Source organism: Ursus maritimus, unplaced genomic scaffold (assembly GCF_017311325.1).
Source record: "Ursus maritimus isolate PB19 unplaced genomic scaffold, ASM1731132v1 scaffold_16, whole genome shotgun sequence".
In the NCBI taxonomy this organism is placed as follows: Eukaryota; Metazoa; Chordata; class Mammalia; order Carnivora; family Ursidae; genus Ursus; species Ursus maritimus.
Window position 1 is genome coordinate 17,213,839 of NW_024424008.1, and position 19,581 is coordinate 17,233,419.

A 19,581-nucleotide genomic window follows, 5' to 3' on the forward strand; every position below is an offset into this window, starting at 1 on the left:
TTCACCACACATTTCTTTCTGCTCAGTTACCTTTCTATCCTGTTTAATCTCCAAGTTCTATTTCCAGAAGGCTCCAGATGAAGGGCTAACCCCAATTTTCCTGTCTTTCCCTCAGTTCTTGTCTTCCTTGACCTCTCTCTTCCACTGACCACCACCTTCCATGACAGTATGCTCTCTGGCTCTATCTCTCCCTGGCTCTATTGTCCCTCGCTCTACCTTTTCTTCTTCCCTTATGCTTTCAAAGCAGATCTTCAATATCTATTCTTGGTCTACATTTATTTTCTCTGTATACTTTCAGGTTCAGTGACCGATCTACTTGAACAGCTCCAACTTTAGCTCTATTCAATTAACTTCTAAATCTGTATCTTCAGCCTCATTTTTTGTTCCTTTATCATAGACCAATGTTTTCTGTCACTGGCTAGATATCTCAAAACCAACAGGCTGCCAAACTAACCCATTGCCTTTCTCTAAAACCATTCCCATTTTTTCTATGCTTGACAACGACACTTTCTAGTTAGTAAGAACTGAAATTACAATTGATTGTCATAGACTTCTTTTTCTTTTTCTTTTTAAAAGATTTATTTATTTATTTATTTGACAGAGATAGAGACAGCCAGCGAGAGAGGGAACACAGCAGGGGGAGTGGGAGAGGAAGAAGCAAGCTCATAGCAGAGGACCTGATGTGGGGCTCCATCCCGTAACGCCAGGATCACACCCTGAGCCGAAGGCAGACACTTAATGACTGCGCCACCCAGGCGCCCCTAGACTTCTTTTTCTTCTCCAACCCTACATCCAATTGGTAGCCAGGTATAACTGAGTATACCTCTCTATATAATATTTCTTTCAAATATCTCCCCTGCTCCCTCTCTGTTCTCACTGTTTCTTCCATAATTCAGGGTTCTTATCCATTATCACAGTGTCCTTCTTAATTGAGACAAGTAATGTTTCATAACTATTCATGCATCTCACCTACTATAGTCCAGTTTATGTCAACATCTTCGTCAAGATTACTCTGACTCCTGGTTCATAAAAATTAAGTTCAACCTGCTTAGTATGACATTCAAAACTCTCCACAAATATGGTTTCAATCTATCACTTTGACTTTCTCTTTTATAATAACTCTTTAAAGCAACAAAACCTAGATTATCCACTCTTCTTCCAGAACAGTCTTCAATCAACTACTTCTGTATCTTTCCAATTATTGTTCCTTCTACATAAGTGATCATATTTCCACATCTCTCTCTGAAATCATATCCATTCTTCATGGTCCAGTGTCTGATATTTTACTTAGAAGAAATCTCTCCTTTTCTTTTATATGAACTTATACACATGTGGGGGGTTTTTGTTTCTTAATGAAGTCATCGCATTTTATATGATGTTGCTTATTTGTGCCCATTTTTCCTCAGCTAGACTATAAATCTTCTGGCAGTAAATGTGTGTTACTTATTTTTGCCCCATTGGTTAAACTATTAAATTAGTAGGAGTTTGATAAATATTTGTTAAGTTAATTGGAAATTAATGTGGTTTCCAACTGTGAACTATTTATCCCCAGGAAGCACATCTTTCAAGGGCTTACATGAGTATAAAGGGTGTGGGCAAACATGACTCATCAACTGGTTCAATCAGTCCTACTACGAAGATTTTTGTGGGTCATACTATCAAAAGGAATTGATGAGAGAAAAGTAAAAACAAAACAAAACACAAAACAAAATTTCTGATATTAGAAGCTTATAATATAAAAAGACAAATATCTGAATGTTTAAGAAATAACCAATGATGGGGCACCTGGGTGGCCCAGTTGGTTGAGTGTCCAACTCTTGGTTTCTGCTCAGGTCATGATCTCAGGGTCATGAGACTGAACCCTGTATCAGACTCCATGCTCAGCACAGAGTCTGCTTGGGATTCTTTCCCTCTTTCTCGTCTTCTCTGTCTGCTCTTCCAACCCCCCTCCACTGCATGCAAACACAATGCATTTTCTCTCTCTCAAATAAACAAATACATCTTTTTCTTTTAAAGAAATAGCCAATGATAGTGAATGCTTTTGAATTTACAACAAAAGTTTAAAAAAAACATTGACACCATTTTACCTTTATCTGGCCTTTCTCACATGGTTCACTGCACACGGATCTGATGATGCTGTTTTTCTTGGACCATACTTCATCATCATCCATTTTTAATTCTCCATTGTCCCAGCTTCCAACATTGATATAATCAAAATAATCTTTTCCCATTTCCTTGAAATTCATTATTTCATACCTTAGGAACAAGAATATAATGATTATTCAGCTAAGGATATAAGTTTTCTGCTGTGAAAAAGCAATATATTTCATTTCCCAAAAATGTATCTACTGTCATATTAGTGACATTGGAATTTTCCATGACACTAAGCTTAGAATAGCAAAAAAGTCTGTTGGCTTTACTTTCTCTTAAGGGACTTTTTTTTCTTTTTTTTTTAACCATCAAGCTTATACCTGAAATAGAAGATAATCCCATGTGAGAAGGTGACTTGACCTCAGCAGGATGACAGACAGTTTTGAAATAACTTCAAGAAGTTTAAACAAGTACACTGTTAGGCTTCTAAAACAGATAGAAAGGTTTTTATCTCCACTCAAATAAAATGACAAAATTTTCCTTTACTAACCAAGTAACAAATTTGGTAAACCTTTAATCTTGTCTTCAGCTTGAGGGAATGTGGGGATAATCTGGGTAGGGCCTGATCTTACCTTTTTTTTCTTCCCTTTATCAATGGCTAAACTCATTGTATAAAAGACACTTTCAGGAATGATGTTTAGAAAAGAATTTATGAGGTTGGAAAAGGGCAGCAGAGTAGGAGGATACTAGACTTGTCTTGTCCCTCAAGTACAACTAGGTAACTATCAAATTATCCTAAATACCCTAGAAATCAACCTGAAGACTGGTAGAACAAGCTCCACAACTAAAGACAGAGAAGATCTTGGCCACACTGAGGAAGGTAGGAAGTGTGGAGACTCAGTTTGGGAGAAACAGGTCATGGCTGCTGTGGTGGGGAGGGAGCCACTGCTGAGGAGAAAGGTGAAAGACAGACTAACACATAGGCGAGTGCATGAGGATAACAAATCCCCATACCAACTGACTCGGAAGGCAAAAGGGCCTGAATTTCATGAGTTCTTGTAAGTCTAGGGTTCTAAAGGTCAGTGGGCTTGGCTCCAGGAGAACCTGGAGGATATTGGGGCTACTCTTGTAGAAAAGGCAGGCAAATAACCGGCATACATGCATCATGGAAACAGTGAGCTGAAGAGTGCCTGGGGCGCACAGTGGGGAGGTTATCTGCTCATCTTGGAGCCTGTCCTAAAGAAGCACCATTCACAGAGAGACACCTCCAGGAATGAAAGAACTGGGAGGTGTCATTTCCCTGCACTGCCCCTCAGCATAAACACAGAGCCACCTGTGGTAACCAGCCGAGCACTGACCACTCATTACCTAACTTGCTTACACCAAGCCCTGGCCCTTGCTCCAGTGCAACTGCCTTTCCCAGTCATGCTTCCCTAAATCCCAGCATGACAGGCCACCTTCCCAAGAAGACTGGGCAAAACCCCAACTCACACATCTCCTGATGCAGGAGTTTGGAGTTTGCAGGAGTTTGCAGGGCCTTGGTTCTGGCAGCAGTGGCAACAGGTCTCATTTCACAAGCAGACCAGAGCTCACCTAGTGAAAATGAGCCACATTCAGGCCAGGGGCCAAACAGTACCCACAACAGACAAAGAGAACCTCTGAAGATGACTGGCCTAAAGGATAAAGTGACCAGGGCAGAACAGCAGAGCATGTGCAGCACACATTGGAACTACTTGCTGAAGTCCCAGGCCCTGGGGAACAGGGGATACTACACTGTAGAGCACTACAGACCTCTTCTTCATAAGGCCATTACCCTCAAGAACAGGAGAAATAGCTGAATTTCCTAACATAGTCACAGAGACTTAGACAAAATGAGAAGACAGAGGAATTTGTCCCAAATGAAAGAACAGGACAAGGTCACTGCCAGAGATCTAAGTGAAACAGATATAAGTAACATTCCTGATAGAGAATTTAAAGTAATAAACATAAAAATACTCACTGGACTAGAAAAAAGAGTATAAGACATGAATAAGACACTTAACACAGAGATAAGGAATAACATAGCAGAGATAAAAAGTTCAATAAAGGAAATGAGAAACATGCTTGATAGAATGAACAGCAGGGTGGGAGAAGCAGAGGAAGAAATTAATGACCTAGTAGACAGAGCAATGGAAAGTGATCAAGCTGACTAAAGAGAGAATAAAGAATTATGCAAAACAAGAATATACTTAGGGAAATCAGTGACTCCATCGAATGTAATAGCATTCATATTATAGGGATCCCAGAAGAAGAAGAAGAAGAAGAAGAAGAAGAAGAAGAAGAAGAAGAAGAAGAAGAAGAAGAAGAAAAAGAAGAAGAGAAAACAGGGCAGAAAATTTATTTGAAGAAATAATAGCTGAAAGCTTCCCTAATCTGGGGAAGGACCAGATACCCAGATCCAGGAGGCACAGAGAACCCCCCAAAAAATCAACTAAAGCAGATCCACACCAAGACATGTCATAAATAAAATAGGAAAATGTAGTTATAAAAAAAATTTAGAGCAGCAATACAAAAGAAGACAGTTAGATACAAGGGAAACCCCATAGGGCTATCAGCGGATTTTTTAGCAGAAACCTTGCAAGCCGGAAGGGGGTGGCATGATATACTCAAAGTGCTGAATGAGAAAAATCTGCAGCCAAGAATACTCTATCCAGCAAGGCTGTCATTCGGAATAGAAGTAAGATAAAGGGTTTCCCAGAAAAATGAAAACTAATGGCGTTCATGACCACTAAACCAGAAGTACTAAGAGGGACTGCAAGAAATATTAAAGGCGACTATTGAAGTGGAAAACACAGACCAAAAGTGAAAGTATAATGGTAGGAAACTCAAAAGCAGTAAAAATTAATAGTCCCATTAAAAAAATCAGTCAAGGAACTCACAAAATAAAAGGATGTAAAATACAATGACATATACCTAATATGTGGGGAAGAGAGGAGTAAAAAATGGGTTCAATCTTAAATGACCATCAACTTGATATAGGCTGCTATATGCAGAACAGGTTATATATAAACCTAATGGTAACCATATATCTAAAACCACTAATAAATATGCAAAGAGTAAAAGGAAAGAAATCCAAACATATCATTAAAGAAAATCAGCAAAACATAAAAGAAAGAAAAGGATCAGAGAAAATTTTCAGAAACAACCACAAAATGAATAATAAAATGACAATAAGTACATATCTATCAATAATTACTTTAAATGTAAATGGAGTAAATGCTCCAATCAAAAGACACAGAGTGACAGAATGGATAAAAAAACAAAACCCATCTATATGCTGCCTACAAGGGACTCTTTTTAGACCTAAAGACACCTGCAGATTAAAAGTGAGGGGATGGAGAAACATTTATTATGAAAATGGGTGTCAAAAGAAAGCTTTAAAGCAAAGACTGTAAAAAGAAACAAATAAGGGGACATATAATAATACAGGGGACATACAACAAGAAGCTATAACAAATATAAGTATTTATGCATCCAACGTAGGAGCACCCAAATACATAAAACAGTTAATAAAAACATAAAAGAACTAATATATAATAATACAATAATATTAGGGGACTTTAACACCCCACTTAGATCAATAGACAGATCATCTAAACAGAAAATCAACAAAGAAACAATGGCTTTGAATGACACCCTGTACTAGATGGATTTAACAGATACATTCAGAACATTCCATCCTAAAACAGCAGAATGCACATTCTTTTTAAGTGCACCTGGGACATTCTCCAGAATAGATCACAAAACAAGCTTCAACAAATTCAAGAAGATTGAAGTCATACTGCTTCTTTTCTGACCACAACAGTATGAAACTAGAAGTCAATCACAAGAAAAAACCTGGAAAGACCACAAATACATGGAGGTTAAATAACATGCTACTAAAAAATGAATGGGTCAACCAGGACATAAAAGGAGAAATAAAAAAACTAGAAACAAATGACAGACTAAAATTTTTGGGATGCAGCAGAAGCAGTTCTAAGAGGGAAATTTATAGCCATATAGGGCTCACTCAAGAAGCAAGAAAAACCTCAAATAAACATTCTTACACTGAAAGGAGCTAGAAAAAGAACAACAAACAAAACCTAAAACCAGCAGAAGGAAGGAAATAATAAAGATTAGAGCAGAAATAAATGATACAGAAACAAACAAACGAACAAACAAAAAGAACAAATCAATGAAACCAGGACCTGGTTCTTTGAACACAATCAATAAACTTGATAAACCTCTACCCAAACTTATCAAGGAAAAAAGAGAAAGGGCACAAATAAATAAAATGACAAGTGAGAGAGGAGAAATAACAACTAACACCACAAAAATACAAATAATTATAAGGGTATATTATGAAAACTATATGCCAATAAACTGGACAACCTAGAAGAAATGAATAAATTCCTAGAAACATATAAGCTACAAAAACTGAGACAGGAGGAAATAGAAAATTCAAACAGATCCATAACCAGCATAAAAATTAAATCAGAAATCAAAAACTCCCAACAAAGTAATGCAGGACAAGGTGGCTTCACAGGCAAATTCTACCAAACATTTCAAGACTTAATACCTGTTCTTCTCAAAGTGTTCCAAAAAATAGAACAGGGAGGAAAACTTCCAAATTCATTCTATGAGGTCAGCATTACCCTGATACCAAAACCAGATAAAGACACCACTAAAAAAGAGAACTACAGGCCAAAATCCCTTATGGACATAGCTGCAAAAATTCTCAACAAAGACTAGCAAACCAAATTCAACAATACATTAAAAAAAAATCATTCACCATGATCAAGTGGGATTTACTCTGGGATTGCAAACATTTTCCAATATTCCCAAATCAAACAATGTGATACATCACATCAATAAGGTAAAGGACAAGAACCATATAATCATTTCAATAGATGACAAAAAAGCTTTTGTCAAAGTACAACATCCATTCATGATAAAAACCTTCTGCAAAGTAGCTTTGGAGGGAGCATACCTCAACATAATAAAGGCCATATATGAAAAACCCACAGCTAACATCATCCTTATGGGGGGAAAACAGAACTTCTCCTGTAAGATTAGGAACAAGACAAGAATGTCCACACTCACCACTTTTTAAAAAAGAATTTTATTTGGGGTGCCTGGGTGGCTTAGTTGGTTGAGCATCTGACTGTTGGTTTCAACTCAGATCATATCTTGCAGTGGGATGGAGCCTTGTGATCAGCTCTGCACTCAGGCAAGTCTCCTGGAGGTTCTCTCCATTCGCCTCTCCCACCCCTCCCCCCAACATGCACTCCCATGGTATCTAAATAGATAGATGATAGATAGATAGATAGATAGATAGATAGATAGATAGATAATAGATAGATAGATAGATAGATAGATAGATAGATAGACCAATGTCTTACACCTGACACAGGACTTGAACTCACAATCCCAAGATTAAGAGCCACATGCTCTACCAAATGAGCCAGCCAAGCTCCCCATATGGCTTTTATTCAGGATAGTACTAGAAGTCCTAGCCATGGCAAGCAGACAACAATTATAAAAACAACAATAACAATAACAACAGCAGCAGCAACAAGGCATCCAAATTGGTGAAGAAGTAGTAAAACTTTCACTATTTGCAGATGACAACACATTATATATAGAAAACCCAAAAGATTCTACCAAGAAACAGCTAGAACTGATAAGCGAATTCAGTAGAGCCATGGGATTCAAAATCAATGTACAGAAATCTGCTGTGTATCTATACACCAAAAATGAAGCAGCAGAAAGAGAAATTAAGAAAACAATCCCATTTACAATGACATCGACGTAATATACCTAGGAATAAACCTAAACAAAGAATTGAAAGACCTGTACTCTGTAAAGTATAAAACACTGATGAAAGAAATTGAAGAGGATGCAGAGAAATGGAAAGACATTCCACGCTCATGGGTTGGAATAACAAATGTTGTTAAAATGTCTATATTACTGAAAGCAATGTATACATCTAATGCAATTCCTATCGAAATACCAACAGCATTTTTCAAGAGCTAAGACAAACAATGCTAAAATTTGTATGGAACCACAAAAGCCCAAATAGCCAAAGCAACCTTGAAAAAGCAAAACAAAGTTGGATGCATCACATTGTGGACTTTAAGTTATATGAAAAAGCTGTATTGATCACGAAAATTTGGTACTGGTATAAAAATAAACACAGATCAATAGAAGAGAATAGAAAACCCAGAAATAAACCAACAAGTATATGGTCAATTATTCTTCAACAAAGCAGGAAAGAATATTCAATGGGAAAAAGAGAGTCTCTTCAACACGTGGTGCTGGGAAAACTGGGCAGCAATATGCAAAAGAATGAAACTGGACCACTTTCTTTCACCATTCACAAAAATAAACTCAAAATGGATTAAAGACCTAAACATGAGACCTGAAACCATAAAAATCCTTGAAAAGGGCATAGGCAGTAATTTATTTGGCATCAGCCATAGCAACTTTTTTCTAGATATGTCTCCTGAGGCAAGAGAAACAAAAGCAAACATAAACTACTGGGACTTCATCAAAATGAAAAGCTTCTGCACAGCAAAGGAAACAATCAACAAAACTAAAAAGCAACCTTGGAATGGGAGAAGTTATTTGCAAATCACATGTCTCATAAAGGGTTGGCATCCAAAATATATAAAGAACTTATAAAAGTCAACACCCAATAAACAAATAATCCAATGAAAAAATGGCAGAAGACATGATAGATATTTCTCCAAAGAAGACATTTAGATAGCTAACAGACACATGAAAAGATGTTCATCATCACTTACCATTAAGGAAGTGCAAATCAAAGCTACAATGAGATATCACCTCAACCTGTCAGAGTGGCTAAAATCAACAACACAGGAAACAACAGGTGACGACAAGGGTGTGGAGAAAGGGGGGCCCTTGTGCACTGTTGGTGGGAATGCAAAGTGGTGTAGCCACTCTGGAAAACAATATGGTGGTTCCTCAAAAGGTTAAGTACTCTATGATTCAGCAATCACACTACTGAGTATTTACCCAAAGAATACAAAAACACTAATTCAAAGGGCTACATGCACCCCTATGTCTATAGCAACATTATTTACAATAATGGATATTCTAGATATGGAAGCAGCTCAAATATCTATTGATTGATGAATGGATAAAGGAGAGAGAGAGAGAGAGAGAGAGTATATATATATATATATATATATATATATATAATAAAATTCAGCCATAAAAAGGAATGAACTCTTACCATTTGCAATGACATGGATGGAACTAAAGAGTATAATGCTAAGTGAAATAAATCAGTCAGAGAAAGATGAATACCACATGATTTCACTCAAATGTGGAATTTAAGAAACAAAACAAACTAGCAAAGGGAGAAAAAGGAGAGAGGGAGATATAAATCAAGAAACAGACTCTTAAGTTATAGAGAACAAACTGATGGTTACCAGAGGAGAGATGGGTGGGGGTTGGGTGAAATAGGTGATGGGGATTAAGGAGTGTACGTGTTGTGATGAGCACTGGGTGATGAATGGAATTGTTGAGTCACTAGATTATACACCTAAAACCCAATCTAACACTGTATGTTAACTAACTGGAATTAATACAATACAATACAATACAATAAATACAATACAATAAATACAATACAATACAATACAATAAAAAAGTCTGAAAAGAATTAGCTTCTAAAGCACCTCATGCAATGTAAAAATGCTGGAAGATACTAATACCTTGTGAGTTCTCAGCCTTTATTAGCTATTGTTCTCATTTTGAGTATGAGGATAGAGATGTAAAGAGGGAAAATTAATGTACTTATTTATAAGATTTTTCTTATGTGCAAGAACATTTCCAGAGAAGCATTTTTGAAATAATTTTCTAATGTCAGGACAGTGCATGAGCAATACCATCACTTTATCGGCTCCTGTAGACACAACTGTGGGTATGTCTTAGGTACACAAAGTTTTCACATAGTACCCCATGCTTTTACCTCTTAGGACTTATAGGATTGGCAGATGGGCTTTGATAAATGCCCCCTCCATCCTTCCACGCTCAGCATAGTTAGCTATCTGCAAATTGACATGGATGGAAAACTTTCTAGCTTTTGGGTTCCAGTGACCAGATTACTATACTCAGACCAATGCTTAGTAAGGAAATGTTAAGAACAAATCTGACATCAGTCTGTTTGAATCTACACTGTAAAATGATACCATTCTGTTTTTACTCCCAATCACAGTATTTTACAGTAGTGTCTTTTTCAGAATGTTAATTCATTCTCAAATTTTGTTAGTTGCTCAGTAGCTTAAGGATCATCCTAAAGTGTTTTATCTGCAGTAAATAACAATTTTGAGTAACTGTCTCAAGTTCACTTCTAAACCCAAAGTATCAATCTACAGGATACATAACTGAGTCCTAAACCTTCCCACTCTGTCACAGTCATCCAATGGTTACTATGTATACAATGAGTTGAGATATTCAAAAATAGAGCACTAAGGCTAAAAAAGAAACTCATGTGTTATGTCATTGACTACTTCAAATATATAGGCTCCTGAGACTTCCAAAGGTACCTGTGTGAGCCAATAAAGACTCTGTGAGCAAATAAGCTTTGAAAATTCTAGAATGGGAAAAAGAAAATTATCGGTGTCAGGAAGCTTCTTTCTTGGCTGCTGCTGATTTGAAGAGCTATGAGGGTTTCACTGCTCACCCCAAAGGAGCCCTCAAGCCATTCCTACCCATCTTTCACTCTCACAAGGTCTATCTATACTGTGAATTTTACAGATAATGAAACTGAAGCTTGGTGAGGTTACTGAGCGGTACCATACTGTGGAGTATGCAAGTGGCAGAGCAAACCGAAACTCAGCCTTTAGACTTCCAGTCCAATGTTCTTGCCCATTAGACTGCTCCATATCTATTTGACAGAGTGAAAAATCAACTTTCCTTGCCCCTCGATTGCAGAACTCTGCATTTATGTAGGAGAAACGGGAAAGTGTGGAGAGATCCAATTTTTGCAAAATAAATATGAAAACTGTATAGAACAGAAAATGTTATATTTGACAGGGAAAGGATTTCAAGAAAAGTTAAACCTTAATTTTGGTTCAAATCTGTCAACCTGTTTTAGCTGTGTTAGAGAAAATGAATCCTTCTCATGGAATTACCCTTTAGATTTCTGGTAATTATTTCTTATCTACAAGAGAAATACAGAGCTGGTATTACTAGTCGTTCCATTGGTGAAATTATAACATTGCTGTAAAAATCTTTGGTAGCAGTACATTAGAAAAAGAAATAGGTAAAAAATAATTCTCCATTAAAAAAAAAGATTTCTCCGTCAATTGGTATGAATTCTTTCAATTTTCAGAGATGGATATAGATTTTATTCTCCATCATAAGTGAGAGAAAGTGAGTGTTTGAAAAATACTCTAGTTAGATTTTGGGTAATCCCCTCTCTTTCTCACTATCTTGCTCTCTTGCTCTCTTTCACTGAGCCTCTTGGTTTCTACATCTTTCTGCTCCTGAAACTTCTTTCTCATCACTGTATGGTATGTGTGACCTGTATTCTCTAATATCTCTTCCTTCTTTCTCCTTTCTCTCTGCCTTCCCTCATCTCTCTTCCTTAACTGGCCACAGTTCATAGTCGAAATATACTGAATTTTTAAAAAAATGAATTTCATATAGCATTCAAAAACAAAATAAAGCAGATAAAATGTTTTCTAACCAAAAAGAAAAAAAAAGCCCTTTTAAAGCACTAAATAGAAATAGAGGCAGGCAGGGTTCAGTTTAACAGAACTAAGGAAATTTCTAAGTGATTATAACTCTCTGAAAATTAGAGCAGCTTCCTTCCTCAGAAGAGGGTAAGGTCTTCTTTACCCAAGGGGCTGAAGCAAGGGGAATGGCAACATCATAAAGGGGAAGGGACTGTGCAGAAATTTAGATTTATATAGCTCCTAAAATCCTCTTAGTCTATAATTCTAATGCTTAGCTCTGTGTTTTTTTAAAACTTTGATTCTTAAATATGTGACAAATTGTCTGTTGGTCAAGAAAATTGACACTTTAAGCACATACAACAAAGCAATTATAATTATAATTATAATTATAATTATCTATGTCTTTGGGGGTAGATTATTGGAGATTAAAGAGAAACCACAAAGTGGCTTTGACCAAGTCCTTTAATAGTAACTAATAATGAAATCCTTTTCCAGGATACACATAGAACCATTTCACATGTAACATAAAGAAAATGGAAAAAAAAAAAAAGAAAGAAAACTAAGTTACATTTTCCTCATTTGAATTTAATGATTGTGCCTGGGAATTGCATACTGTCCTTGTTCTGTTACTAATTGACTGCATGACAGTGGGTGCAACTCTTCCTTTTTCTGAGACTCCATTTTCGCCCCAAGGAAAGTTAGGAAATTAAAACAAATCATCTCTGTCGTCCTTCCATGGGCAGAGCCACATATTAAGAACCCTTGCGCAAACCAGCTCAGTATCTTCTAATTTCTAGTGTTCTAGCCTTATTTTCTATTTGTCACATCTGTTTCTGTCCACCCATTCCTCTTTTCTTGCCTCTTGGATTAATCAAATTTTTAAAAGTATTCTGTTGACTTTTCAGCTATTCCTCTTGTTAAGGGATTAAATATGCATTCTTTACTTATTTTATTCTATTTAAAGTTAATATTGTGTTATTAATGTAAATTATAAGAAACTTGCCTTGTAGAATTCTAGACCCCCTTTCTTTATGCCGTGTTGACAAATAGTTTTCATCCCCACACTTATCAATCCCACAATATAATGTTAAAATTCTTGCTCTAAATAGTCAGTTGTACTTAGTCTGATATTCTGATGTTGACTCTCCATGTTTTCTCTGCCTAGTTATGGGCAGTCCCAGACAGTGCTGAGGTCTCTTAAACCTTAGTTTTCAATGGACTCTAAGAGGTCAAAAAACTTTTGCTCTAAAGGGACAGCCAATATTTTGAGGCTTTGTGAGATGGTCTCGATTGAAACTACTCAGTGCTGCCAGTGTAGTGTGAAAGAAGCCAGAGACAGGCTCTAAATAAGTGGGTGTGACTGTGTTCCAATAAAACCTGATTTATGAAAACAAACTTCAGACTCCATTTGGCCTGCAGACCGCAGTTTGCTGACCTGTGGTCCATACCATTGGTGGTAAATAGTCAAGGTCCATATATCTTATATGTAATTCTGAAATCCTTAGAGCTCTGAAAATTATATTTTTATAATTCACTTGGCAGCAAAACATGACCCAGTCTGAACTTATCTGGTGAGAGAACTTGACCCGCACTGGAATGAGGCTACGTATCTCCCATTTATCATACTTTGTGTGACTATTTGTATGTTTTACTATAGAGATATTAATATGTTGATTAAAGAGTGCAGCTCCACAGCATGCTGGTGGCATAAGAGGACTGTGTTACCCTTTCTAAATTGAAAAATTCTCAATTCTGTAACAAACCTTGCTCCGAGGGTTTCCTTAAAGAATTGTGGACTGATAGTTCTGATTCGATGTGAGGTTTAACAGCAGTGGTGAAAATGAACTCTCTAATGGTCTGTGAGTGTGTTTGCCAGAGCAAGTTACTATCTGTCCCTGTTTCCTCTGTTTAAGATCTTCCTCCTGTGCCTCTGTCATTTTAGGGGACTCCCTAGTCACCCCAGTCTCCTGTAGTTCATTGCCCAGTTTGGAATGTCTTTGACCCAGCAGAACCATAACTTTTACTCCACAGAAAAAAACAATAGAATGCCTACCAGTACATTTCTCAAAAAATAGTATCTTTTTAATTTTGATCCTGGTTGATTAATTAGCAGGCTGGTGTATAAGGTTAGGAGTGAAGTCCCGGAGACTGAATTAGAATCTTGGGTTGTCATGTATTAGACTGTACCTTTGGGGAAGTCACTTAATCTTTGTAAGCTTCAGTTTGTGAGCCTTCAGCTGGAAATGAGAATGATAACATTACCTCATAGGGTTAAAATGTAGAGGACTTAGCTAAGTGTTTGGCTCAGGCCGCATGTTCAATAAATATTAGTTTAGTTATTTTGTAAATAGAACTGGATTAATTGGAAAAATAAAAAGCTGCAAACCACCTTCCTGAATCTGGTTGATGTCTTCAGAGGCCAATTCAGATTATTTATTAATGGGTTACTGTAATACCTAACCTTTGAAATATGTGGAAAGTCTCTGAACAATTGTGAATTCTTGGAAATTATTTGCAAAATTTTATGTATATTGTCCTTTAGAGAATATCTATAAATTTTATCTAAGCCTTATAGATATTCACGTTCTAAACAAGATTAAGAACCAATGTCCTAAATGCACCCCATTACAGCATATTTGGAGGATTATGAATGAGACAGTGATGTTCTGTTTGATCCATTAAGGTTTCCCATTGGAATAGAGCTGAGACATTTCTTCACTATCTGGTTTTGTGGAACTGGCTTGGGTGCATGACATGAAAACTCTTTGAATATTTGGAGTGTAGTCATCAAAGTTTATGAGCAAGTCAGAAGCTGATGTCAGTGCTATAGGTATGCTCACAGGAATAATAAATCCGTGCACAGATATCAGGGACTAGGCCTTGACTTGAGCCTACAGACTGAGCTCATTGGTTGACCTGCCCTATGAAGCCTTAACAACAAATGTGAAATTTTCTGTGGCCTTGATGAAATGCTTGTATTCCCTATTCCCCATGGGTATACTTAACAGCCAAAAAGAAGAAAGCTATATATGAAAAGTCAGCTTATCTTGGCAAAGAGCCTGCTTGAAGCAATATTCTTCCAGTCTCTAGAAGAGAAAAAATATATAGCTTTCTTCTTGGCGGCATGGCTTGGAACTAGCTGTCACTTAGCAGTTCAGCTTATGACATGGTAACAGCTGCCTCAGGGACCAGCTCCAGCTCACCTCAGCAATATGGGAACAAGCTAGAACCAAGGTGGTTGGTACATGGGTGGGCACATGGGGTGTGAGTCATGGAGGGAGTCATGAAATCTTCTCTTGGCAGGATTTGCTGCAAACAGAGTGTAAAGACACCCTCTCTAAGCATGCATGTCAAGCATAAACTGTTGCTGGAAGAATACTTGGCGATTTTACAGTGGAAGACCATAGGACCCTGATTGTGCCGATGTAAGGCAGAGTGAAGAGCCAGCCCTACTACAGCTCATAATATCTTTTCAGTGACAATATCCCTCATGGATTAAAAGTCTTATGTGTAGAGTCACTTAAGAATTTAGAGTATGAGATCTATGTGAATTCTGGTAAGTTCTAGTTACCTTATGACTTCCCTGGAGGCTGATCTGTAATAATGAGTAAGTTCATATTTCTCAGGCTCCTCTATAAATAATGAAAGGTGGAATTTCAGAGTAAAAGGCAATTTAGTCCTCGAGAAAGGAGGAAGTCCTCCAGCTAAAGGATAATAAAATAAAATGACTTATAACTTACTATAGATACAGCGAACAATGTAACAGAACCTCAGCCCTATTTCTAAATTACCAGAAATGGAATTGTTCATGTTTCAGAATAGTTCTATGGCCCATGAAGAGATCACAGTACAGGAAATAACATGGAAAACATGTACAGAGAAACCACAGAGCTGGTTTTTGAGTTTCTACCATAACGTGAGGCTCCTGTCTCTAAGGATGGGTCTCTGAAATGGGATGATTCCAAGAGCCTGTTTTGGAAGTCAGCATCAATATGTGTACCTGGCCATGGAAAATGGGCCTCCCCTTCTCTATCTTTAATCCCTTTGTGATGTCAGAGCTGGGCAGTTATGACCAGAAAGCCTAGATAACCACAAAGGAGAAACGGGCACATCAGGATCAGCAGATGACTGTTCAGGTGCTATTGTCTAGAGGAGAATTATAACAGTACCTTCCTGGAGAGTCTCCATTCTCATCAAATAGGATCATATCTCCAGAAACCCCAGTAAAATTGGTTTTCATTAGGGAATCCAAAAGTTTCCGACCATCGATTGGCTTCATTGCATCACAAAGGCCCGCATAGCCTGGACAGAGGGACATCTGCATGTTGTGGAGTCCATAGGCCATGGAATAGATCGCATTGATCACAAATCCCATTTTGGAATCTTGAACGTGATGTGTTCTCAGAGTCAGAGAACCTGTTGAGAAACAAATTATGGATTAACTGTGAGATTTAATTCTATTGTAGCTCTCCATGGATTCTGAATAATCAGAGAATTCACAGGAACAATTTATCAGAGTTAGAACCAGAGTAAAAGAAAAGATACAGGCGCCAGCATAGTATGCCTACTAATTGTCTTCTATTTCCAGGTTTTTCTCCCCTGAAAACCTTGAAGAACAACCTGAATTCCCAAGAGTCATAAGGTTCACTTCCTCTATTACCAATCTCTGGAGATGGATGCAGAAGAGCACTGTATTTCTGTACCAGAAAATTTACCTTAAGGACAAATTAATCTCCTTAGTACTCAACTATGATAATCCCTCTTTGGTTTAGAAATCCACAACAAATGTCCAGTTTCCAAACTATTAAGTCTTAGCTAAGCAAACTAGATTTTCTACCATCTTGACTCAACTTACCTGTTTGGATTTATCATGCACCACTTTCAACCTCAAAGCATATGTCCTCCATAAACTAGCCTATTTGGAAATTCTAAAATATAATCTAACATTTACGTTCCATTAATTAATTAATTAACTTATTAATTTTTGGAGTCTGAGCATACAAAAAGCTGTGTGGTTGATGATCTAGGGACAAAACAAAGATGAAGTGGGTATGGATTCTGCACTAAGAAGAAACTTGCTCAATAATAGAGATAAATTATGTAACTATAGTGAAAGGTTGAAGGTGATAAATCTGTAACACATGTGGAGGTAAAATCTGTGGAGGCCCAAAGAGGGAGAGATCCCTTCCAATGGAGGGCTCTTGGGAAAGTTTCATTAAAGAACTAACATTTGGTCTGGCTTATTAATTCAATAAATATGGAATGAGCGCCTGTTGTTTCTGACTGCTCAGAATGTGCTGGGAATGAGGGACATAATGTTAACAAGATAAATCTGATTCTTGCCCTAGAGTCTAGAGGGCACATGGGAATCTAAGTGGGCCATTGTGGTGTAGTTTGATAAATGTGGAGGCAGGATTGAGTTAGGAGGGGAACCAGACCCAGAAGCTCACTGACGCTAACTATTATGAGTATCAGTGAAGGGTGGAGGGAAGAATGTTTGAAGGTACATAGATGAGATAGAGCATGCTGTGTTTTGCAAACTTTAAGAAGGGTGGCATGTCCAGAACATGACATGGGAGATGTGAGAATGGGGAGAACTAAAGGAGCAGAGGAAGGAAGGACTACTTAAACTACATTAAGATTTCTGCACTTTATCATCAGATCATTGGGATACTTTGCAGTGTTTAACTAGCAAGGGGCATGATCAGATTTCTATTTCAGGAAGACCCTTCTGGCTATAGTGTGGAGAAAGACTGAAAGGGCTCTGGGAGTGGAGCCAGAAAGACCCATGAAGAGGAGATACAATGATCTGCATGATAGCTGAAGGTGGCCTGGCCTGGGGGAGGCCATGGTTATGAGCAGTATGGTCTAGGAGGCAGAATCTACTACCAGGCCTGGTGAGCAAAGAATGGGGAGGATTGAGACATAAAGGAGAACATGGTAAGAAGGTGAAAGGAACAGCTGAGGCAAAGACACAGCTCATCATTTGGGGAAAGGTTTTCTGTAAGAGAGAGAAAAAGGAATTTTCCAAAGTAGCATGGTTCTTCATGACTTTTCAAACTGTAGAGGCATATTATCCCCTTCTTCATTCCTGGCCCAAATGCTGATACTTTGTTTCCCTGAGCAGAGAAACAGGGAAAACAGCATGGCTCATCCTGATATAAGTTTAAGATTGGGAATCCCATTTCCATATAAGGACTAGACATTGGACCCAGGCTACTTCTTACAATTTTTAAAATTTCCTTTTCAGATGATCTTCATACTTCCACATTTCCCCTTCTTCCAATGGAAGAGGCTCCGTACTTGTAGGTCCTGAGTCAAATACCATAGGGTCACTTTTCACTCCTCTTTCCTTCATACCTTCTAAACTTTTATTTGATCTATCTTTAAAATATATCTAGAATTCAAGTACCTCACACCTATCTACTTCTACCATATTGGAGATGCATCATCTCCTATCTGAATTACAGTGACAGTCTTTTTTTTTAGTGCAATTTTAAGATTTATTATTTTATTTTATTTTTTAAATTTTTTTATTATATTAGTCACCATACAGTACATCCCTGGTTTCTGATGTAAAGTTTGATGATTCATTAGTTGCGTATAACACCCAGTGCACCATGTAATAAGTGCCCTCCTTACTACCCATCACCAGCTTATCCCATTCCCCTATTCCCCCATCCCAATCCCCTCTGAAGCCCTCAGTTTGTTTCTCAGAGTCCATAGTCTCTCATGCTTCATTCCCCCTTCTGATTACCCCCCTTTCTTTATCCCTTTCTTCCCCTACAGATCTTCCTAGTTCTTATGTTCCACAGATGAGAGAAATCATATGATAATTGTCTTTCTCTGCTTGACTTATTTCACTTAGCATTATCTCCTCCAGTCCCATCCATGTTGCAGCAAATGTTGAGAACTCGTTCTTTCTGATAGCTGAGTAATATTCCATTGTATATATGGACCACAACTTCGTAATCCAGTCATCTGTTGAAGGGCATCTTGGTTCCTTCCACGATATAGCTATTGTGGACAATGCTGCTATGAACATTGGGGTGCATATGGCCCTTCTCTTCATTAGGTCTGTATCTTTGGGGTAAATACCTAGTAGTGCAATGGCTGGATCATAGGGTAGCTCAATTTTTAACTTTTTAAGGGACCTCCACACTGTTTTCCAGACTGGCTGTACCAACTTGCATTCCCACCAACAATGTAGGAGGGATCCCCTTTCTCTACATCCTCTCCAACATTTGTTGGTTCTTGCCTTGTCAACTTTTGCCATTCTAACTGGCGTAAGGTGGTATCTTAGTGTGGTTTTGATTTGAATTTCCCTGATGGCTAATGATTTTGAACATTTTTTCATGTGTCTGTTAGCTATTTGTATGTCCTCATTGGAAAAGTGTCTGTTCATATCTTCTGCCCATTTTATGATTTGTTTATTTGTTTCATGTGTATTGAGTTTGAGAAGTTCTTTATAGATCTTGGATACCAGTCTTTTATCTGTAGCATCATTTGCAAATATCTTCTCCCATTCTGTGGGCTGCCTCTTAGTTTTTTTGACTGTTTCCTTGGCTGTGCAGAAGATTTTTATCTTGATGTAGTCCCACAAGTTCATTTTATCTTTTGTTTCTCTTGCCTTTGGAGATGTGTCATGAAAAAGTTGCTTTGGCCGATGTCGTAGAGTTTGCTGCCTATGTTCTCCTCTAGGATTTTGATGGATTCCTGTCTCACATCGAGGTCTCTCATCCATTTGGGGTTTATCTTTGTG

The 19,581-nt window shown here is 37.7% G+C and overlaps 1 protein-coding gene across 1 annotated transcript in view; it reads right to left on the reverse strand.

Annotated features, from left to right (window-relative positions):
- GRM5 (glutamate metabotropic receptor 5) overlaps nucleotides 1–19,581 on the reverse strand; it is a 506,772-nt gene that overhangs the window by 84,605 nt on the left and 402,586 nt on the right. Inside the window, 2 exon segments of the mRNA XM_040630952.1 lie at nucleotides 2,088–2,256; nucleotides 15,989–16,235. Of these exon segments, the coding sequence (XP_040486886.1) occupies nucleotides 2,088–2,256; nucleotides 15,989–16,235 (416 nt within the window).